The following is a 25,460-nucleotide window of genomic DNA, read 5'->3' on the forward strand; positions in this document are numbered from 1 at the left end:
TTGTTAACATTATTTTGAAAAATCAGATTCAAAATATAATCCAAATATAATGCCCATGTAAAAAGTATGCATTCATGAAGCAATAGTATTATTTATACATTAATGGAGGCAACCATCTTAATTCCAGTTAAGATGTAATTTACTGCCAAACTTTATTGGTAGCTGCCAACACAACTTTAGCTAAAGGGGAATAAATCATACCTGATACCTCAAGACAAGGGACAGGATCTGTGTGAGATAAAGATATTGATTGGGTATTTGTGAGGTAAAAGGTAGAAAATCAGTACCTGAACCTTACAAAGACCCTGAACCTGGCTGCTGCTTGAGCCTGTAAGTATCAAAAACATTTTACAGAATCCTTATATGGCAGTACTCAAAGGCAGTCCAATCTTTGTAAAAGATTAGTATTTGCATGCTACTCCAAATAGCTTTTGCTATGTAGAAATAATGGGGTGCAGGGAGGGGAATTTTTTTCTAGTCGGTTTAGGTCCAGTATAAGTAAGATTGTGTTAAAGTAGAACTAAAGGCAAACCTTTTTTTTCCATTTTGGATAGAGTAAGGGAGGATTATAATCCCTGCCAGATTTTTTTTGTGCCATCTGTGTCCCACTAGAGAGATTTCCCTTCACTTATTGCCCCATAGCCAAACAGGAATTTCGAGAAAATCCCTGCAAATTAAAGGAATTCCTTGGGGACCCCCTGGTCACCAGATCTAGTGTACCATGGTGAAGATTTTTCCTTTTTTCCTTTTTTGGGGACAAACCAAAATTTGTGATTTTCTTTACTTTCACTTTCAATGATAATGGTAAACAGGACTAATAGAGAGGGTGAATCTATTTAACAGGGGAAACAGACGGCAAAAAACTGGACTAACCTCTCTCCACTATATCCAAAATCAAAATTGTCTTTAGTTATACTTTAAAAGGAAACATTGCAATATACAGTATGATACTACATTTTTACATGTGTATGATAGATATACCAGTACATACAGACTTTTATTAAAAATATCAACTTTGTAGTACATGCATACTTGTTTTTTTGTTTATTTATCTTCATATTTTGCATGTGAGTAGATTATATTTACTTGTGCTTTAAATTGATTATGTATCTGCTGTGCAATTTATTCACTGGAGTTTGATAAAAAAAAGAGCAATCCAGAAAAGCAGAATTATTTTTGGGTTAAAATAACGATATTGTGTTCCAAGATCTTGTTCACATTTATATAAAGTGGGAACATGTGCAATATCACATAACTTCCTGCAGCCTTATGTTTCAGTAGGTGTAGTGCAGTGCCATTCATTCTTAATGGCACCCCAAACAAACCAGCCAATGCATGTATCCTAATTCGTGCCACACATGGTCATTTATTGGCATGCACCGTAGTGTAATTAGGGTAAGAAGAATACTTTTTTTGTTTGATTGCTGTGTGTAGGGCAGCCTGTTGAAAGGAATGGACTACCCTAAACGCAATGCACTTAAACATACAAAAACGTATGTGCACTGCCACACCTGCTTATGCATGAATGGAGCCTAAGGTAGAGAGTAAATCACAGATTTTTAGACAGACCACTTAAGCTTTGTCCAGAAGGTGCTCACTGGCATGGCTGTCTAAGTGCTAAGCCTATGTAATTTTATTACTAGGCCATAGTGCAGTCAACCTTCTTGATTTTGAAAACAGATAGACACATGACAAAACAGTAGCCCTAGCTGTGGCTTTACTGTATATTAATCAGTAATCAATCACTATGAAAGGGTATTATTAAAAGCCTAAGGTTTTCCCTCTCATTATATAAGATTTTAGGCAAACCAGAAAACCTCCAGATTTTTACGGGATGTATCACTATGTCCCCTATAAACAGTGTTATATAAGGGGTGCATATATTATAGGCCTTAGCTGTAGCCTATTATTACTGAGTTACTTAGTAATCAGCCACTATCAAAGGGTTGTATTAAAAGCCCAAAGTTTGCTCTGCCATTATACAAGAGTTTGGGCTAGCCAGGAAACCTGCAGATTTTTAAAGGATGCAACGTCATGTGCCTTATAAACAGTGTTATGAAAGGAGCACATATAGAGAGCTTAGTTTTGAAACTCAATCCATGTATGAACAGGTTTAGTCTAGTGTAGATGTGTTTTTCTATACCACTTTGAGCAATAAAAGCACAACGACAGTTCTAACCCATCACTACTGTTTCCAAAATGTAAAAAATGGCTTTAGATGCATTAGGCTCTCCATCTACACTCCTTTCATAATGCTGTTTATAGGGCAAATGGCGTTGCATCCTTTAAAAACCTAGAGGTTTCTTGGCTAGCCAAAACTCTTATATAATGGCAAAGCAAACCTTAGGATTTTAATACAGCTTGTACAGTTCTGTACAACCACCCTGGCCAATTTTCTAGATCAGCGCTACAGGGCTATGGGCTGCTTAAACATCATGAAGTTTTTTTATTATTGCACGTCAAAAGGACAAGCCATCATGTGTCAGGAGTTCTTAAGGGCCTCCTTACAATGGGCTTAAAATTCCTGTTGGAATACAGTCATGGACAGCAACGAAAACTTATGAACAGTATATGAGAAAAAAAAAGTCTATAATATCTCCAAACAAAATATTTTAAATCTGCAAAATACATAAAAATAAAAAAAAGCGGTTAAAGACCTGTGAAGCATTGAACCCATGATCAGCAGCAGAACCCCCCCCCCCCCCCAAAAAAAAACACATTAGCTTGTCATTTTGACCTTTTATGATGTAAAAAAGTCTTTATTGCCTCTCAATATTTGGCCTGGATGTGGTCTGTTTTTTTTCTTACCCCTTGGATGTTACCAAGGTGGCCCTCAGAAGCCTCTTGGAGTCCATGAGCTGCTAACCTGAGCCCTGTGTACATACAAATATGGTTTATACCTTGACTGTGAAATCTATGTACATTTGGAGTCAGTGCCTCCTACTTTCACATCTCACAGGTTTTTATTGCTGTGTGTGTCCTAGTAAGGGAGAACCCTCTATTTGTCCTGGTGATCTTTGACACTAGGACTGAGGTTAGAGAAAATTCTAAAGTTTGATATGTCACCTGTTTTGGGGAGTTTTCTTTTGTTCTTCACTTGTGTCTACCAGATAGGGAGTGAAGGGAAATCTCCCCAGTGAAAGATAATATAAAGTGACAAGGGTTTTAACCATTTTTTTCTGTCCAATGTGAAAAAAATGTACTTCAGAACTACTTTAGAGAGTACCACATTTTTTCAAAAATGGCATTTTTTTGATTAATTGCATTTTGTAATAAAAAAATCTTACAATAATCTAGGGCAATAAGGAATTGTTTGGTACCTCCCCTACAACACAGTATATCACTATAAATATCATTTTTAATATCATAAAAATGTTTTTTTTATGTTCTTTAAATTATATATCTTTAAAATGACTGATTGTTAATAAGCCCAACTTGTATTTACACTTGTCAAAAGTATTCTCTAACCAAATACATCAGATTGCTTATAGGGATCTGGCAATACAAATGCTATATCACTTGAATATGTATGTAATCTAAAGAAGGGATTGCCCAACTGCTTATAATGAGAGATGGTTGAAATAACAGAAGATTGGGCAAACCCAATACCTTTTAGACAAAATGTGATTCTCTTAAATAAACAAGTGACAATTTGTCAATCATCAGAGAACCATGCAAACCATAGGTTTTGATTAGTAATTTTTTGTTTAGAGATTGGAGTTATACTATTCACTTCTGACAGAGACTTTCACTAATACATAAAAATAAAATAGGGTCTTCTGGCATTGACCTGAATAAGATAAAATATATAAATAGATAAAAAATATTATACTATATGGCCATCAATATGGTCCATGCATGTACCACATGTGCAAGAATTAAACAAGCACATTATAGTGTAATATGTTTTTGATTAGTTATCATAGTGAGTGAGATTAACCACTTGCCGACTGCCGCACACAGATGTATGTTGGCAGAATGGCACAGGCAGGCAAATGGGCGTACCTGTGCGTCCCTTTGATTTTGCCGCCTATTGTGCCCGTGGGTCCCGCAAACTCTATGTTTGCTGGCGGCCCGCAATTGCAGTGAAGAGAGGCAGAACGGGTAGATGCCTATGTGAACAAGGCATTTCCCTGTTCTTCCTAGCAACATGACAGAGATCCACTGCTCTCTGTCATCAGGAGCAGTGATCTCTGTCATGTTGTAGTGAGCCCACCCCCCCCTACAGTTAGAACACCTCCCTAGGACACACTTAACCCCTTGAGCACCCCCTAGTGTTTAACCCCTTCCCTGCCAGTGTCATTTATACAGTTATAAGTGGCTATTTGTGACTCTGATTGCTGTATAAATGACAATGGTCCCAAAATAGTGTCAAAACTGTCCGATGTGTCCGCCTTAACGTTGAAGTCCTGATAAAAATCACAGATTACTTTACAGATACATTACTAGTGAAAACAAAAATTTATAATAAAAATGCCATAAATCTATCCCCTATTTTGTAGACACTATAACTTTTGCACAAACCGATCAATATACACTTATTGCAATTTTTTACCAAAAATATGTAGAAGAATGGCCTAAACTGTAGAAGAAATGTTTTTTTATATTTTTGGGGGGGAAATTTATTATAGCAAAAAGTAAAAAATATTGCTTTTTTTTTAAAAATTGACAGCCTTTTTTTGTTTATAGCGCAAAAAATAAAAACCGCAGGTGATCAAATACCACCAAAAGAAAGCTCTATTTGTGGGAAAAAAAGGACGTCAATTTTGTTTGGGTACAGTGTTGCACATCTGCGCAATTGTCAGCCAAAGTGATGCAGTTCCAAATCTCAAAAAATGCCTTGGTCAGGAAGAGGGTAAAATCTTCTGGGGCTGAAGTGGTTAATGAGTTTGTGAAAAGTGATAATGCATACTATAATCTGTGCACACAGCCAAGGAAGTTCAATGTGTGCTTAACTGACTCAAATGTTAGTGTAGACAGTATTACCGTGTCCCTGATCTCCTGTAGATTATATAGATGTTATGTGTTTCATTACATGACTCATAAGGAGCAGAGCTGACCTACATATGCAAAGAGAAGGTCAAATCTGTTGCATACTCATTAAATCCCATTAGTTGAATGGTATACATTCTTCAGCCAGTTCTCTGTTACACACTGAAAGAAGATCAAAGAAAGCTATTTTTATTACATATAATTGTGAAAAGAGTACAGCGCTAAACAATAAAGTGCATTTGTGCGAATACAGACAAATATTAACATATACGAATGTGCAGATAGTCAACAGTATATAAACAATAATAACTGTGAATAAAGTCTGAAGACACATATGCTAAATTACATCACATGAGAATAAAGTGCAATTGTGCAAACAAAAAGTTTATATAAAGCTGGATTACATCAAAGAAAGTCTCATGGAAGAAGAGAGTGTTTGGAAATGATGATCATACACCTGAAGGAGTGACACCCATCACCATAACAAAAATGGAGGCTTACCGGAAAGACAGTGACCCCTCTTACTAAGAGAGGTCACACAGCGCTTGGTTGGATCTCTGATCCACTGAGAAAGAAGTCCAGACGTTTCTCTCCTATGGCCGTGGATGGTAGACACCGGGAGGTTCACAGCAACTCAGGATGCAAGATGCAGTGTAGGAAGCCTTGATATCAGAATGTTTAGGAAACTAAAAGACTCCACATAGTGTGATACTGTCTCAACATACATTTCATCATAAATGACATCATCAGGGATACCCCTGATAATGTCATTTATGATGAAACGATTGTCGGGATAGCTACAGTCAGGTCCATAAATATTGGGACATTGACACAATTCTAATCTTTTTGGCTCTATACACCACCATAATGGATTTGAAATAAAATGAACAAGATGTGCTTTAACTGCAGACTTTCAGCTTTAATTTGAGGGTATTTACAACCAAATCAGGTGAATGGTGTAGGAATTACAACAGTTTGTATATGTGCCTCCCACTTTTTAAGGGACAAAAGTAATGGGACAATTGGCTGCTCAGCTGTTCCATGGCCAGGTGTGTGTTATTCCCTCATTATCCCATTTACAAGGAACAGATAAAAGGTCCAGAGTTCATTTCAAGTGTGCTATTTGCATTTAGAATATGTTGCTGTCAACTGTCAATATGAGATCCAAAGAGCTGTCACTATCAGTGAAGCAAGCCATCATTAGGCTGAAAAAAAAAAAAAAATCAGAGAGATAGCAAAAACATTAGGTGTGGCCAAATCAACTATTTGGAACATCCTTAAAAAAGAAAGAACGCCCTATAGCCCCCCTCCCCCCCGCCCTTCAAACCCGACGCCTAATACCAGGCGAAGAGGCAGGCAGGAGGGAGAGGGGAGGAGAGGGGGAGAAAGAAGACCTTGAGGCATGGGAGGGAGGAGGAGAGAGAAAAAAAAAAAAACCCACCCCACCCCCATCTCTACATTATAACCATCCTACAGTATCTGTAAAGTATGTGACGCATCCTATCATAATAATAATACTTGCTTAATAGTCTATATAAGGCTGTATATTCAAAAAAAAAAAAAAACCTCCCCTCCTCCTCCTTCCCACCGCCGAGGGGGTGAATGTAAGAGGAAAAAAATACTATCCCCGTCTCTAAATCTGTATGTGTGATCTTTAGTGCAGTACTGATAAATATACAAACAATAACTATAAATATCATTTGTTTCCCTCCCTCCCCCCCACTCTCCCCCCTTACCCCCCCACCCCTCACCCACATCACTATGTTGTGCGTATAGCTTTTAGTGCAGTGCCTATCAATACATTTCTGTATATTCACAAACTGTCATAATACAAAAAATTATACAGAAAATCCATAGAAAACTCCATTTTAGTGTCCACTATATGTGTAGAGTACTATTATCTGTGGAAAAGAAAAAAAAAAAAACAACCCCCCACCAAACCCTAGATCCGGAGGGGATCCGGGAGGGAAGAATATCTTATATGCAATAATTAGTGTATTGAAAATGTGTACAATAGTTGTAGAATTTATGCTCAAAACCCGCTATGGTGATAAAAGGAAAAAGTGTAATATACTGAACCAGACATCCTATTCACATCCAGTGTATGTGTATGTATGAAGAAAAAAAAAAAAAAGGGGGGGGGGAGAAAAAAAACTCCGCCCCCTATCTAGTTCTATGTGTTTAATCTAAGTGCTATAAAATATACCCCATTGCCCCTAATTAAAAGTGTGCCTACATGTCCAATAACATCTATTCCCCTCTTATCTCATCATCTATTAAATGCACACAAATTGCTACAAAAAAAAAAAAAGGAAAATTCGTCAACAATACCCCCCCTCCCTCCTCCCCATCATACCCAGAGCCCTCTATCCCCTACTCCCATTTATGGTCTCTAACCCAGTAGGATTATTTGAACATCTTCATAAATGAAACGGGCCAGTTCGGTAGTTCTATTTCTGGTAAATTAAGAGCTGACACAAACTGCGGTAAATCTTCCAGGTCCCTGAAAACTATATTGAGTCCCTCTTTTTGTGCCTATAATTGGAATGGAAATTTCCATCTATACTGTAGATTATTTTTCCTCAGCTGCTCCACTAGGGGTTTTAGCGCTCTTCTGCTGTCCAGTGTAAATTTGGATAAGTCTTGGAACAATTGTAATGGAGCCCCTTCATACTGAATACTAGGGATGAGCTTCGAGTTCGAGTCGAACTCATGTTCGACTCGAACATTGGCTGTTCGCAAGTTCACCGAACAGCGAACAATTTGGGGTGTTCGCGGCAAATTCGAATGCCGCGGAACACCCTTTAAAAGTCTATGGGAGAAATCAAAAGTGCTAATTTTAAAGGCTAATATGCAAGTTATTGTCATTAAAAGTGTTTGGGGACCTGGGTCCTGCCCCAGGGGACATGGATCAATGCAAAAAAAAGTTTTAAAAACGGCCGTTTTTTCAGGAGCAGTGATTTTAATAATGCTTAAAGTCAATCAATAAAAGTGTAATATCCCTTTAAATTTCGTACCTGGGGGGTGTCTATAGTGTGCCTGTAAAGGGGCGCATGTTTCCTGTGTTTAGAACAGTCTGACAGCAAAATGACATTTTGAAGGAAAAAACTCATTTAAAACTACCCGCGGCTATTGCATTGCCGACAATACACATAGAAGTTCATTGATAAAAACGGCATGGGAATTCCCAAAAGGGGAACCCCGAACCAAAATTAAAAAAAAAAAAATGACGTGGGGGTCCCCCTAAATTCCATACCAGGCCCTTCAGGTCTGGTATGGATATTAAGGGGAACCCCGGCCAAAATTTAAAAAAAAAAATGACGTGGGGTTCCCCCTAAATTCCATACCAGACCCTTCAGGTCTGGTATGGATTTTAAGGGGAACCCCGTGCCAAAAAAAAAAAAAAAAACGGCGTGGGGTCCCCCCAAAAATCCATACCAGACCCTTATCCGAGCACGCAACCTGGCAGGCCGCAGGAAAAGAGGGGGGGACGAGAGTGCGGCCCCCCCTCCCTCCTGAACCGTACCAGGCCACATGCCCTCAACATTGGGAGGGTGCTTTGGGGTAGCCCCCCAAAACACCTTGTCCCCATGTTGATGAGGACAAGGGCCTCATCCCCACAACCCTGGCCGGTGGTTGTGGGGGTCTGCGGGCGGGGGGCTTATCGGAATCTGGAAGCCCCCTTTAACAAGGTGACCCCCAGATCCCGGCCCCCCCTGTGTGAAATGGTAAGGGGGTACATAAGTACCCCTACCATTTCACGAAAAAAGTGTCAAAAATGTTAAAAATGACAAGAGACAGTTTTTGACAATTCCTTTATTTAAATGCTTCTTCTAGCTTCCTTCATCTTCTGGTTCTTCTGGTTCTTCCTCCGGCGTTCTCGTCCAGCATCTCCTCCACGGCGTCTTCTATCTTCTTCTCCTCGGGCCGCTCCGCACCCATGGCATGGGGGGGAGGCTCCCGCTCTTCTCTTCTTCTCTTCTTCTTTTCTTCATTTTCTTCTCCGGGCCGCTCCGCAATCCATGCTGGCATGGAGGGAGGCTCCCGCTGTGTGACGGCGCTCCTCGTCTGACAGTTCTTAAATAACGGGGGGGCGGGGCCACCCGGTGACCCCGCCCCCCTCTGACGCACGGTGACTTGACGGGACTTCCCTGTGACGTCACGGGGAATGCCACAGGGAAGTCCCGTCAAGTCACCGTGCGTCAGAGGGGGGCGGGGTCACCGGGTGGCCCCGCCCCCCCGTTATTTAAGAACTGTCAGACGAGGAGCGCCGTCACACAGCGGGAGCCTCCCTCCATGCCAGCATGGATTGCGGAGCGGCCCGGAGAAGAAAATGAAGAAGAGAAGAAGAGAAGAAGAGAAGAAGAGAAGAAGAGAAGAGCGGGAGCCTCCCCCCCATGCCATGGGTGCGGAGCGGCCCGAGGAGAAGAAGACAGAAGACGCCGCGGAGGAGATGCTGGACGAGAACGCCGGAGGAAGAACCAGAAGAACCAGAAGAGCCAGAAGAACCAGAAGATGAAGGAAGATAGAAGAAAGAAGAAGCATTTAAATAAAGGAATTGTCAAAAACTGTCTCTTGTCATTTTTTACATTTTTGACACTTTTTTCGTGAAATGGTAGGGGTACTTATGTACCCCCTTACCATTTCACACAGGGGGGGGGCCGGGATCTGGGGGTCACCTTGTTAAAGGGGGCTTCCAGATTCCGATAAGCCCCCCGCCCGCAGACCCCCACAACCACCGGCCAGGGTTGTGGGGATGAGGCCCTTGTCCTCATCAACATGGGGACAAGGTGTTTTGGGGGGCTACCCCCCCCAAAGCACCCTCCCAATGTTGAGGGCATGTGGCCTGGTACGGTTCAGGAGGGAGGGGGGGCCGCACTCTCGTCCCCCCCTCTTTTCCTGCGGCCTGCCAGGTTGCGTGCTCGGATAAGGGTCTGGTATGGATTTTTGGGGGGACCCCACGCCGTTTTTTTTTTTTTTTTTGGCGCGGGGTTCCCCTTAAAATCCATACCAGACCTGAAGGGTCTGGTATGGAATTTAGGGGGAACCCCACGTCATTTTTTTTTTTTAATTTTGGCCGGGGTTCCCCTTAATATCCATACCAGACCTGAAGGGCCTGGTATGGAATTTAGGAGGACTCCCACGTCATTTTTTTTTTTAATTTTGGTTCGGGGTTCCCCTTTGGGGAATTCCCATGCCGTTTTTATCAATGAACTTCTATGTGTATTGTCGGCAATGCAATAGCCGCGGGTAGTTTTAAATGAGTTTTTTCCTTCAAAATGTCATTTTGCTGTCAGACTGTTCTAAACACAGGAAACATGCGCCCCTTTACAGGCATACTATAGACACCCCCCAGGTACGAAATTTAAAGGGATATTACACTTTTATTGTTTGACTTTAAGCATTATTAAAATCACTGCTCCTGAAAAAACGGCCGTTTTTAAAACTTTTTTTTGCATTGATCCATGTCCCCTGGGGCAGGACCCAGGTCCCCAAACACTTTTTATGACAATAACTTGCATATAAGCCTTTAAAATTAGCACTTTTGATTATTCATGTTCGTGTCCCATAGACTTTAACGGTGTTCGCATGTTCGAACGAACTTTTTTCCTGTTCGCATGTTCTGGTGCGAACCGAACAGGGGGGTGTTCGGCTCATCCCTACTGAATACCATTATTTTGACGTGCAGCTTGCATGATCTTGTCCTTTATATGGGCATAATGCATCTTACAGATAATGTCTCTCTCTCCCTTTAGTTGGAGCAGTTCCCCCTAGATCCCAATACTCAGAGGGATGGTGTATAATATAAAGCAATACATAAGATTGTAATGTATAAATGTCAGCGTGTAGCCACCGACTGGGCGGCAGTAATTGGACGTTAGGCTCCAATCACCCTAAGTTGAGGGAACTTACGTAAAAGTAAGATAGACTGTTTTTTAGTCAATAGAGTACGAATTGGGGTGTGTGTGTGAGCGGATTGTATTGATTTTTTTCTTGTCTCCCCCCCCCTTTTTTTCCCCCTTTTTTTTTTTTTTTTTTTTGTTCTGTTGTTTTGTCACCTTGGAAATATAATGAATATATGCTCATATAATATTAGGGGTCTCAACTCGGCATCAAAAAGATCTCAGGTTTTATATTCTCTCCATAAACAGAAGGTTGGGATAGTCCTCTTCCAAGAGACGCATTTCCAGACAGACCACATACCTAACCTACGGAACAAACACTATACTACGTGGTTCCATGATTCCTATGGATACTCGAAGGCGAGAGGGGTATCTATTGCAATTCATAGAACAATCCCTTATCAAATACTGGAAGAATGGCGTAATAGGGATGGCAGAGCAATTTTACTTAAGCTCAAAATATATGGTAAAAAGTATACGCTTATAAATCTATATTTACCCAATCAAAATCAGATTAAAACAGGATTACAACTGATTAGTCAACTTATGGAAAAAGTGGAAGGTATAATCATAATTGGTGGTGACTTCAATTTTGTTATGGATAAAAATATAGATACTACAGCACCAAAGACAGTACAGGTTAGTAAGGATAAGAAGAAATTTAAAGAAATGATGCTAAAGTGCCAGCTGGTGGACATTTGGCGTCTTTTGCATCCATCAGAGAAAAATTTTACTTTCTATTCTAAAGTCCATGGATCATATCATCGATTAGATTTTTTTTAAATAAATCAGAGAGCGGTAAATGCTATATTGGCCGCGGAGATTGGTAGTACAATATGGTCTGATCATACGCCAGTTTTTGTAAAAATAGATACATATATGGGCGAGAATAATAGGGGAAATTGGAGACTTAACGATAATTTATTGTATGATGAGACATGTGTAAAAGAAATAAGAAAAGCAATAACAGATTTTGTAAATGATCATATTGGAGACAATACATCCCTGCCAATACAATGGGAAGCATTAAAGTGTGTGATTCGAGGCCTATTTATAAAACACGGGGCTAGGCTGAAAAAAATGAAAAATAGTAGAATAACTCAATTATTCAAAGAAATATCCTCTGGGGAAGCCCAACATAAACGAAATCTAACACGAGAAACATTAATAGAAGTAACGAAATTAAAAGCAGAATTACAAACACTGCTAAACGAAAAAACACTTAATATCAGGGATAATAATCGTTCCCTATATTACCAACAAGGGAATAAACCAGGCAAATTGTTAGCCAGAACTCTAAAAAATAGAGGTAAAACAACTCCTATCATAAAGATAAAAACAGAGTCAGGCGAGGTGAAATATGACCCAAAAGGGATCTTAAATGAGTTCCAGGTATTCTATACGAAATTATATAACATATCTAACTATAGGGCTGACAAAAATCCCGATAAATTTCAACAAGATATACGGCAATATATAAAGGAAAATGCAATACCGGCCTTAACCTCCATGGAGACAAAGCAGTTAGAGCAAGATTTCTCTATAGTAGAAATACAAAGAGTGATCGACTCACTAATACTTGGGAAAAGTCCAGGCCCAGATGGATATACCCCACGTTTTTACAAAACATTTAAAACAGAGCTTATGCCTATAATGAAACGAACCTTTAATGCAGTATCCACAACGCCTTTTGGATCACAAAGTATGCAGTCTTACATTACGCTCGTACCTAAACCAGATAAGGATCATACCTTATGTGGAAATTATAGACCAATATCCTTAACGAACATCGATCTCAGAATATACTCAAAAGTTATTGCCAATAGACTTACCCCTATAATACCTGACCATAGACACCTGGACCAGGTGGGTTTTGTAAAAGGTAGAGAAGCTAGAGATAATACCCTGAAAACTCTTACATTAATGGAATATGCACGGGAGGGCTCCATCCCATCCTGTCTGCTTTCAATAGATGCTGAAAAGGCATTTGACAGGGTGGGATGGAGCTTCCTTAAAGAGACACTTATACAATGGGGAGTAGGACCTGTATTAATAGATAAAATAATGGCCTTATACCATCACCCTACCGCAAAGATCCGGGCGAACAGCGGATTCTCGGGAGAAATACATATAGCAAACGGAACTAGACAAGGCTGTCCATTATCCCCAATATTATACATACTCGTCATGGAGCATCTATTAAGTGCGATTCGGGCAAATAAAGATATACAAGGGGTAAAAGGGGGAGATATAGAGTACAAAATGTCCGTATATGCAGATGATATTTTGCTCTATGTTACAAACCCACTAATAACATTACCAAACCTGATAGCTGAATTTGATCGATTTGGCACCTTAAGTAACTTCAAAGTGAACTTTAAAAAATCTGAGGCATTGAACATCAATATAACAAGAACTATGATAGAATTGCTTAAAAAAGATTTTTCCTTTAGATGGCAAGAAAATTCTATCAAATATCTTGGTACATATATCCCCACAGATCTGAAAAAATTGGAGGAATATAATTATGTCCCGATGGTGCAAAAAATAACGAAAACACTCCAACAATATGAAAAGGGCACTTTCTCTTGGATAGGTAGGATAAATATTGTAAAAATGGACATATTGCCCAAAGTATTATATATCCTACAAACGATCCCTATATATCCTGCTACGGGCATTGTGAAGAAACTGACCAGAGCAATTGGACAATTTGTCTGGGCGGGCAAGACACCTAGAATAAATAGAAAGATACTAAATAAGTCTAAAAAAGACGGCGGCCTTGCCCTCCTGGACATAACAACTTATTTAAGGGCAATAATGATTACCAGAATTGTGGACTGGTTCCAAAATAGGAACAATAAACAGTGGGTGAAACTGGAGGAGGAGATCACAGGATTAAAACTGAAATCTCTACCTTGGATTCAAAGAGAACAAAGATCGACAGATGGCGTTATACCCTCTTTAGTAGTTTCAACAATGAAAGCTTGGGATAATATGATCAAAAAGGGGATGGGTTCTACTTTTAGAGGGCCTATGACCCCATTATTTGATAACCCTGAATTTCCACTTGCACTAAGAGCAAAGACTTTTCTTAAATGGAAAAGACATGAAGATACAAGGATAATAGAAACCATGGTGGGGAACAATGTGCTCCCGTTGATGATGATGGGAGAGGATCATAAAAATGAATGGATGCAACATGGTCTACTCCAAAGATATGTGGCATCCCTGGTAAAAGAAGTAGCAATGGATAGGCCCTTAACAGCCTTAGAAAAAATTTTTACTCAAGAAGAGAGACCTTTACATGTACTATCTAAGGTATATAAAATCTTGAATGACGAAAGCCAAAGCCAGGTGATATCATATACTAAGAAATGGGAGGAGGAACTTGGGAAAGAGATCCCTAGGAAAAAATGGGAAAAAGCTATTGCAGTAACCCATAAAGTTTCCGTATCTATTAAGCATCAGGAAAGAAATTATAAGATATTAGCTAGATGGTATAAGTGCCCGAAAGATCTACATAGGATGAACCCAACAAATAAAGAAGAATGTTGGAGATGTCAAGTAACATCAGGTACCATGTCCCATATGTGGTATTATTGTCCCAGAATCCTACCATTTTGGCAAAAGATATTTGAAATCTACAGGGCTATGACAGGGAACGAAATATACCCAGATATACTAACAACAGTATTATCTATGATACCTGGTTCAATAAAAAATATAAAAAGAGACCCATTAAAATATTTCTTAACTGCTGCACGTACTTGTATAGCGAGAAAATGGAAAAGTGGAAATACGCCCTCCATGATGGAATGGGAGTGTGAGATGGCGGAAATGCAGACTCTAGAGGAGAGAAAAGTGCTAGAGGAGGGTTCAAATAAACAGATAAAACAGACACAAGCCACATGGGCTAGGTGGGTAGATTATAGTGCCTCCTCACAACTGCTATGTGATGGATAGAAATATGTGGATTTTTGGTGACAGGAGATTTTGTGTTTCCGGGTGAAATTTTTTTTTTTTTTTCTTTTTTTTTTTTTTCTCCCCTGTATGATTGGAAGGTTAGAGTGAATGGGTGGATGGGGGCGCTATAGGTGTTTTTATGTGTTTAATTTAAAGTAGTTAGTTAGAAAGGGAGTGGATGCAGACTTGAATCACACTGAAGATATACTACTTTTTGATGTGAATGTGTTTGGAATGTTATGTCATAAAATGTAAAATGTTTTGGATAAATAAAGATATTTAAAAAAAAAAAAAAAAAAAGAAAGAATGCACTGGTGAGCTCAGCAACACCAAAAGACCCGAAAGACTACGAAAAACAACTGTGGTGGATGACCGTAGAATTTTTTCCCTGGTGAAGAAAACAGTTGGCCAGATCAAGAACACTCTCCAGGAGGTAGGTGTATGTGTGTCAAAGTCAACAATTAAGAGAAGACTTCCCCAGAGTGAATATAGAGGGTTCACCACAAGATGTAAACCATTGGTGAGCCTCAAAAACAGGAAGGCCAGATAAAGCCTTCACAGTTCTGGAACAACATCCTATGAACAGATGAGACCAAGATCAACTTGTACCAGAGTGATGGGAAGAGAAGAGTATGGAGAAGGAATGGAACTGCTCATGATCCAAAGCATACCACCTCATCAGTGAAGCATGGTGGTGGTAGTGTCATGGTGTGGGCATGTATGGCTGCCAATGGAACTGGTTCTCATGTATTTATTGATGATGTGACTGCTGACAAAAGCAGCAGGATGAATTCTGAAGTGTTCCGGGCAATATTATCTGCTCATATTCAGCAAAATGCTTCAGAACTCATTGGATGGCACTTCACAGTGCAGATGGACAATGACCCGAAGCATACTGCGAAAGCAACCAAATCATTTTTTGAGGGAAAGAAGTGGAATGTTATGCAATGGCCAAGTCAATCACCTGACCTGAATCCGATTGTGCATGCATTTCACTTGCTGAAGATAAAACTGAAGGGAAAATGCCCCAAGAGCAAGCAAGAACTGAAGACAGTTGCAGTAGAGGCCTGGCAGAGCATCACCAGGGATGAAACCCAGTGTCTGGTGATGTCTATGCATTCCAGATTGCAGGCTGTAATTGACTGCAAAGGATTTGCAACCAAGTATTAAAAAGTGAAAGTTTGGATGATTGTTAATCTGTCCCATTACATTTGGTCCCTTAAAAAGTGGGAGGCACATATACAAACTGTTGTAATTCCTACACCGTTCACCTGATTTGGATTTAAATACCCTCAAATGAAAGCAGAAAGTCTGCAGTTAGAGCACATCTTGTTTGTTTCATTTAAAATCCATTGTGGTGGTGTATAGAGCCAAAAAGATTAGAATTGTGTTGATGCCCCAATATTTATGGACTTGACTGTACGTACACATGCTGCTGCACTTGCGTGATCGCTGCTTGAAACTAACAAGGATTTTTTGTGACATGATCATTGCTTGGTCTTTTATGTAAGAGTACTGCTTAATAAACCAGATGTTGAAACAGTATCACACTATGTGGAGTCTTTTTGATTCCCAAACATTCTGATATCGAGGCTTCCTACACTGCATCTTGCATCCTGAGTTGCTGTGAACCTCCCGATGTAAACCATCCATGGCCATAGGAGAGGAACGTCCGGACTTCTTTCTCAGTGGATCAGAGATCCAACCAAGCTCTGTGTGACCCTCTCTCATCACATGTAATTTAGCATATGTGTCTTCAAACTTTATTCACAGTTATTATTGTTTCTATACTGTTGATTTCCTGCGCATTCGTATATTTTGATATTTGTCTGTATTCGCACAAATGCACTTTATTGTTTAGCGCTGCACATATATTTACATGTATTGCACAGCTGCTTATTAAGTATGAGCCGAACACCCCCGGTTCGGTTTGCTTCAGAATATCTGAACAGGCAGAAAATTCAGAAGAACACACAAACACCGTTAAACTAGGAACCAAAGTTAATAAGCAGTAGGGATGGGCGAACGCTTTGGCCCGAGCATAAGTTCGGGCCGAACTTTGGTTGTTCGGCTGTTTGGTGAACACTGAACAATATGCAGTGTTCGGGGCAAATTCAAAAGCCGCGGAACACTGTTAAAGTCTATGGGACACGAGCATGAAAAATCAAAAGTGCTCATTTTAAAGGCTTATATGCAAGTTATTGTCATAAAAAATGTTTGGGGACACGGGTCCTGCCCCAAAGGACATGTACCAATGCAAAATAAAGTTTTAAAAATGGACGTTTTTTCCGGAGCAGTGATTTTAATAATGCTTAAAGTGAAACAATAAAAATTCATACCAGGCCCCTCAGGTCTGATATGGAAATTAAGCAGAACCGTGCACCAAATTTAAAAAAAAATGGCGTATGGATTTTAAGGGGAACCCTGCGCAAAAATAAAAAAAATGGTGTAGGGATCCCCCCAAAATCCATACCAGACCCTTATCTGAGCACACAACCTGGCAGGCCATAGGAAAAGAGGGGGGATGAGAGCACCCCCCCTCCTGAACCGTACCAGGCCACATGCCCTCATCATGGGGAGGGTGCCTTGGGGTCTGACCCCAAAGCACGTTGTCCCCATGTTGATGGGGACAAGGGCCTCATCCCCACAACCCTTGCCCTGTGGTTGTGGGGGCCTGCAGGTGGGGGCTTATCGGAAACTGGAAGCCCCCTTTAACAAGGGGACCCCCAGATCCCGCCCCCAATGTGAATTGGTAACGGGGTACACTGTACCCCTACCATTTCACAAAAAAGTGTCAAAAATGGTAAAAAAGACAAGAGACAGCTTGGGACAAGTCCTTTATTAAAAAATAAAAAAATAAAAATGTCCAGCGATGTAAATCCACGCCGCCCAACGGACCGAAAAAAAAAAGCTGCAACAGTTCCGCTTTCATGGGAGGCTCCTGCCGAGTGACACTTCTTCTCAATGACAGCTGTTATATAGCTGAGGACGGGGCCACCCAAAGGGCCTGGTAATGGATTGGGGGGAACCCATTCCATTTTTTTCAATGAGTTTTATCTATATTGCCGAGACTCAACAATTCATTACAGCCGCGATTAGTTTTAAATGATTTTTTTCCTTTAGAAATGTCATTTTGCTGTGGTACTGTTCTAAACATGGGAAAACTGCACCACTTTACAGGCATTCTATAGACACCCCCAGGCACGATATTTAAAGGAATATTTCATTTTTATTGTTTCACTTTAAGCATTATTAAAATCACTGCTCCCGAAAAAACTGCAGTTTTTAAAACTTTTTTTGCATTTATACATGTCCCCTGGGGCAGGACCTGGGTCCCCAAACACTTTTTATGACAATAACTTGCATATAAGCTTTTAAAATGAGCACTTTTGGTTTTTCATGTTAGTGTCCCATAGACTTTAAAGTTGTTCCGCGGCTTTCGAATTTGCCCCGAACACTGCATATTGTTCAGTGTTCACCAAATGGCCGAACAACCAAAGTTCAGCCCGAACTTATGCTGGGGCTGAAGCGTTTGCCCATACCTACTGCTTATTAACTTTGGTTCCTAGTTCCATATACCCTTTACATTTATATTGCATTTATATTGGCAGTGTTCAAGTGGTTATTAGATTTAACTCAACATAGCACCTTACTAAGATGTAATTGTCTATAAAAATGACATAACTGATTTAATTTTCTCCATTCTTTTAAATAAAAAGCAGACATAACTTTTGAGTTTGGTATTAAGAGTGAGACTTTGAAGTTCCATGTCTTATGTATACCCAAAAGCCAAAACTTTTTTTTCACTTTGGATAGCGATTGGAGTAGGGGAGGGTTAAAACCCCTGCCCTGTTATTTCTTGCTGTCTCTATCATGATTTTCCTTTCTTACTTTTCCTTTAAACGCAAAAAGAAGTGAGTGGAGATGTCTACAAAGTTAGGGGAATGCCTTTCTTTAGACCCCTTTCACAAGAGCGGTCCAATTGGATCCACTCTTCCATTTTTCAGGCGGACCCGATTGGACCCTCTATTCTCCTTTATGGGCAGTCGGATATAAACTGGCTTGTTTTAGCTGGTCCATTTACATTTGGCTGTGTCCATGCCCGCTCTACATAAGCGGAGTGGACACAGACCTGTCTTACGGCCGCTCCGCTCAGGAAGGGATTAATGGACAGATCCGCTACTGAAAAAGAATGGATCCAGTCTGTGTGAAAGGGGCCTTAGACAGTTGTCACCAGAATAGATGTTCAAATTCCCCCCACCTCTTGTTCTGATGAGAGGTATACAATTTTAGATTTCCCATAGATTTCTTTCTGTCTTTCTGGCAATGGCCACCAGGACACACAGAAAGAGTAGATCTACCTAGGGGTAACACAGGACAATAAAAAATTGACTTTTTTTTTTCCTAAATATACATGTTATATATGTATTGTATTGCCTAGACCAGAACCACAATGTGATGTATGTTTTTGTTATTACTGTGCAGCAACAAGCAAATGTGACAGGTGGCATGGATTGCCTTTATAAACAATCCTTCCTAGTTCTACTACCCCCCCCCCCCAAAAAAAATGGATCTCGTATGTTTCAGTTTTTATAGTGCTCACCATCAGACAGCAGAGCAACAAGGATTTGTATTTTCTTAGTAGTGTGGTGAAGAGTCACTTAGGCTTTATCCTGGATTAATAATCAATCCCTGTAGGCACCACAATTATAAGTGTTTCTAAAGACAAAACTTTTTGTGCTTTTGCATAGAGTATACAATGGTTAGAACCCCCGTTTGGTTTTTATCGTGTTCCCACTGCGGTGTCTCAACTTCTTTATTTCTCCTGTTGATCATTGTCACTGGGACTGGAAGAAAGGGAAAATTAAAAAAAAAAATTGAGCTATCACTGTAACGGGAATAGAGAGGAAAACATCTAAACATCTTGTTTTAGTGATTGCTTGTTTTAGTGACAGCCCTCTAATGCCGCGTACACACGATCGCACATTCCGACAACAAAATCCATGTTTTTTTTCCGACGGATGTTGGCTCAAACTTGTCTTGCATACACACGGTCACACAAATCTTGTCGGAAATTCCAAACGTCAAGAACGCGGTGACGTACAACACGTACGACGAGCCAAGAAAAATGAAGTTCAGTAGCCAGTGCGGCTCTTCTGCTTGATTTTGACTATGCGTGGAATTTTGTGCATCGGAATTGTGTACACATGATCGGAGTTTCCGACAACAGATTTTGTTGTCGGAAAATTTGAGATCCAGATCTCAAATTTTGTTTGTTGGAAATTCCGACGGAAAATGTCCGATGGAGCATACACACGGTCGGAACAAGCTCCCATCGAACATTTCCCATCAGAAAATCCGTCTGTGTGTAAGCGGCATAAGAGGGGAACTTTTGATGCATATCCCCTTGCTTCCTTTCATTTCTACAGTACAAGGAAAACCATTTTATTCATTCCCTATACTAGCCAAAACAAAAATGGTTGGTGTTAGATAAACTTTAAGGAAAAAAAAATAGTATTTCTGGTATTCCAGAAATAGTATTTCTGGTATTTTCATGGGACACTAACATGAAAAACCAAAAGTGCTCATTTTAAAGGCTTATATGCAAGTTATTGTCATAAAAAGTGTTTGGGGACCCGGGTCCTGCCCCAGGGGACATGTATCAATGCAAAAAAAAAGTTTCAAAAACGGCAGTTTTTTCGGGAGCGGTGATTTCCAAAAAATAAAAACTGACTAATCTCGACTACTGGCTGCCACCATATTCAGAAAGTGAACTAAAGCTAAAGCGTCATTGATAAAATTGCAATATTTATAGAATTTGTCTACCCAAACATATAAACAAATACAACTGCAAATCTGGCTGGTTTGTTCAGGTATCCACCAACAACCAAGGGAAAGCAGTAGGGTATTGGTATATATAAGTTCCCGTTTTAGCTTGTTTCTCAACACAATTGGTTGACCACATGTGAACTGGGGCACTAAACAATAATCTGTTTTCTTGACCACATTGGAGTATGTCAGCACATCCCTGCCCATAAAGTAGCTGTTGAGCTTTATTGTAATTTGCAACAACTCTTAAATAGCAATTGCCAAATGTGCCTCACTGTGGATGACACTTTTGCTGCATTCTCCAAAAAGTGGAGTAGGTATTACTGCCAACACAGTGGGTAGAACATCACTGGAAGCATTATAAATCTTGTAACTATAAGTTTTGAACACCTTTGCATTGTTGTTTAATGCTGTATTATATATCTTCTTTGATAAGGGACATAAGGGACATAGTGTATGATATAGGGTATTACTAATCTGTATTGTTACCCAAAAATAATATATTCTAAAGGGTGGATCTGGTCTTAATTGTTTTTTAACAGGTATCAAACTCCTCCAAATGCATTCCCCATATTGTAAAACAAACAGATGGAAAATCCAATGGTGATAGATTGGCACCATCATTATGTTCTAGTGGAAACACAAATATTAGTTTTGGTTTGCATTGGCTTATTTAATATTGCTGGTTAGCTACAATAAAATGTAAGACTACATACAGTATGTGCTGAATTGTCACCAAGCATATACAGTAGCTATAAAAGAATGCCGGTCTGCACTTGTATGTTTTTCAGTGTAATAAATTAAGCAACCACTTAGCTAACTAAAGCTTGTGTTTGCCTTGAGGCTTGTTATCTTTAAATGCTAGCTTAATATATGATAGTATAATTGTGGGAATCATTATAAATGTTAAATCAAAATTAAATAGGCCTGTGATTCAAATCAAACAGATGGTAGCTCTCTTTATATATGTTAACTTTAGTTTCCAAACCTGTTCTGTGAACCTGGCAGTGAAAAATTCTACTTGTTTGCATTACCTGGATTGCAGTCAAATTCCAATTTTATTAGGTTACCTATGCCACCACACAATTTATTGACCTCACAGTCATATACAACTCAGATACTATAACTGCATCCAACAACTGCAATTCCTAGAAGAAAGATGTAAAAAATCAAGAAAGGGCAATGTGATTAAAAAGAACATTTTCCTAAGTTTTGTCTCCCTAGGCCTAGGCTTTTGTTGGCTTTCCAAAAAATCCATGAATGAGTACCAGTATGCTTCCAGTTTCCATCAATATATTCACGTAACAGAAACAAAACAACTCTTCGGGTTGGGGCATTGCATTTATTAAACTGTATTACCAGTTTAATTAATTCTTTTTTGTTTACAAACTTTTTTATTAATTTAAAGCAATCTGAAAGCAGTGACACACAGAGTGACAGCAAGAAACAGCGTTTGGATGACACTATCACCCCCTGTCTGCTCCCTCCATGCATCTCTCCAATTCCTAATAGGACAACTGGCACTAAAGAGTGAGTATGTTTTTCTTCCTAAATATATGTTTTGACAGAGTGTTTATTTGCATGTTATTGGGTAGTTTTTGCTCTATGAATTGTTTATAGTTTGTTTATTGTAGTGTTATAATATGTGTGTGTTTTTTTTTTTTTACTGTTTATATGCAGTATGTTATAAGTATATATACTTATTAGCCTGATTATAGATAAAGCATTATGTGAATAGATGTGGTATAAAAGTACAATAATATACCTAACATCTGATGCATCACATGATTTAAAATAGTTTTTAAGCGGTTTTGGTTAAAGATTGCAAAATATTAAAGCTGAGGTTTTCAATGGCAATCAGCTATTTTTGAACCTGCTTTAGAAAAAAGACGAGAAGGTAAATGTTATACACTGATTGGTGAACACGCACAGGCTCAGGGATATACAGTATGTAGACATTTTGCTGCCATAGGCACACCTGAATGATGATGCCCATTTAAACAATCTTTGCCCTTTGTGTTGTCATTATTTTAATTACACCTAAAGCTAAAATGCTCTGTTGGAGGCAACATGCTGTCTAGGTTTTATACACAATTGTAAAGATGGCCAAACCAGAGAAGGAGAAATGGTTTCATGTGTTTTGAGTAGGGTTGAGCCGAACACCCCCTCACCATGTTGAGGGTAAGAGGCCTGGTATGGTTCAGGAGGGTGGCGCTAGCTCAATCTATCTCCGTCCACAGTCACACACTATACACGGCCGCTATGTAAGCAGCCTTATATAGTGTGGGCCATGGACTTAGTCCCCCAGAGCCATGATTGGCCAAAGGCAACCTGCCTTTGGCCAATCGTGGCTCTCGCGGCTGAGCGCGCTGTGATTGGCCAAAGCATGCAGGTTAGGTGCATGCTTTGGCCAATCATCAGACATCAGTGCACTGCGATGTTGCAGTGCATTATGGGACATTTCACAGGGCTCGATTATGCCGTAAACACCTCATAATATTCGTTGTTCGGCGAACGGGCGAACACCCAATGTTCGAGTCAAACTTACATTCGACTCGAACATCGAGCTCATCCCTACCTGAGTAATAAAGATTCTTGCAACATCCCTTAAAACCTCTAATCCTACAGTTGTCTTGCTGAATTTGCCAAAGGTAGCCGGAAGAGGGAAACAAAATTTTCATAGTTTGTAAATTCTGAGTCTTAGTGCTGCCCCTTTAACCCCAATGGCCTGGACAAAGGTCCACAAGTGTTATTGAGGTGAATGTGTCTGTGCTCATATTGACTTGGTAAACTGCTATAAAAAATGAGAGTACCTATCACCATAATTTTTTGGCTAGTTGGCAAGTTTTGGCTAGACTTGAGTGTGGAAGGGTAGAACCTTTGTCAGGTTTTTATTGCTGTCTGTGTTCCCACTGGGGGAATTTCAAAACTGTACAGCTGTCACTGAAATTGGAGGTGAGGGAACCTTGTAAAAGGGATGACAACTGTCTAAGTGGGGATTTACCCTCACTTTGGGGAGGTTTCCTTTAACGTTCTGCTTGGTCTGAAGGATAGGACTGGAAACCACTCCAACTGAGCACACACAGCCAAAAAAAGTTACAAGAATTTTGACCAACCCCTACTTTATCCAAAATGGAACAAAAGGCTTGGCTTTTGATATAGTTTACAGTTACATAGCTCAATGTAGTGAGAAGGATGTTATTAAAATCAGCTACTGTTGTCTACAGTTGGTACTTGTTACGCATTTGTAATCCAACTGCTAAATATAATTTAGTACAGGGAATGATTTAATGAATTCCATTGCCAGTAAAGGTCTCTGACTAGTATGAATTCACAGGCTGATAATTGTTATACTTATTAAATATATTTTACTGTACACAAATGACATGCAGGTATTTGGCAGCTCTTTGCCTTTCATACATAAATCCACTGAAGGAAGGCTGCTTCTTCAGTTTTATTAACTGTTTGTTGTTGCATTTCAATTAGCAAAACATATTGGCAAATTAAGTCATTAAACATGTTTAATTATTCCAATAAATTAATTTACAATTAGTTATTATTGCAATTAAAACTCAATTTTTAGAGTAGTTACAGCCCAAAGCTAGCTAACAATCAGCTCAACGATATGTTACAATTAATGTCGACTAATGATGCTTTTCCTTTCATGAAAGGGAGAGGAAAGGTTTGTCACTTTTATAAATCACTGGGAGTGTTTAAATCTAGTTGGAGATAGTAAATGACAAAGACACTTACAGTGCTACATAGTTTGAGAGATCTTCAGACAGCTTCTCTTATACAGTATACACATTTTTGGCCACTATAGGAAAAAAAATGATCTACTATTATTATGTTAATAGCACTGAGGCGTTCACCACTCATAAGGACAGCGTTTTCAGTTCAGCTGAGTTCTGAAACATTTTCAACATTACTCACCAATATCCATTGTTTTTGACATACACTACTACATATTTAATTTCCTGGATAGCAAGAAAAACCTTCATACTTCATAATGATCTCCCAACTTTTACTTAAAAATGCAAAAGAGATATTTATTTCTCTGTTCTATGTTAATGTCAAAGCAATCCTAGTTATGCTATAACACTGGCAAATGTGGGGGTCATTTTAAAAGAAACCAGAAAATACCAACTATTGTTACCTTCTTGTAAAAAAAATTGTTTTCAGGCTTCAGTACTTTTTGAGACACTGACCTGGAACAAGAACGCAGGTTAGGAAGTCAGCGTTAAAGTGGAACCTAAAGTGATACTAAAGTATACATTTTTAAAATGAATATCACTTGCTAATGTAAAGATTTAGCTGAAATGCTGCCTCCTGTTATTCCAAAGCTCTTTTTTCCTGCTGCTTCAGCCAGCAGGAAAAAATATCATGGCCAGTGCACTAGCACTGGCCATGATATTTAGATCAAGGGTTTCTCTTTTACCTTGAAGGGTTTCATAGAGACATCTTTGCGTGTGTACCTACAGTCAGAAATAGTGCTGAATGGACGTGCATCCATTCAACACAGCTCATGGAAGCCATTTTCCTACTGTCCACCCCTGAAAGCTAATTGATGGCTGGAGCTAGTGCTAGTGTTCCCTTTGACCTGGTTAACCACTTGAGCCCCGGACCATTATGCTGCCTAAGGACCAGAGGTCTTTTTCCAATTTGGCACTGCGTCGCTTTAACTGCCAATTGCGCGGTCATGCAATGCTGTACCCAAACGAAATTTGCGTCCTTTTCTTCCCACAAATAGAGCTTTCTTTTGATGGTATT

At 39.6% G+C, this 25,460-nt stretch overlaps 1 protein-coding gene across 2 annotated transcripts in view; it reads left to right on the top strand.

Moving 5' to 3' along the window:
- AFF2 (ALF transcription elongation factor 2) overlaps window positions 1-25,460 on the top strand; it is a 976,027-nt gene that overhangs the window by 850,904 nt on the left and 99,663 nt on the right. For both annotated transcript variants that reach the window (XM_073599267.1, XM_073599268.1), the window contains one exon: window positions 22,099-22,220. In XM_073599267.1, coding sequence (XP_073455368.1) covers window positions 22,099-22,220 — 122 coding nt within the window. The remainder of the gene's footprint in view (window positions 1-22,098; window positions 22,221-25,460) is intronic.

This window comes from Aquarana catesbeiana, linkage group LG09, assembly GCF_042186555.1.
Source record: "Aquarana catesbeiana isolate 2022-GZ linkage group LG09, ASM4218655v1, whole genome shotgun sequence".
NCBI classification, from domain to species: domain Eukaryota; kingdom Metazoa; phylum Chordata; class Amphibia; order Anura; family Ranidae; genus Aquarana; species Aquarana catesbeiana.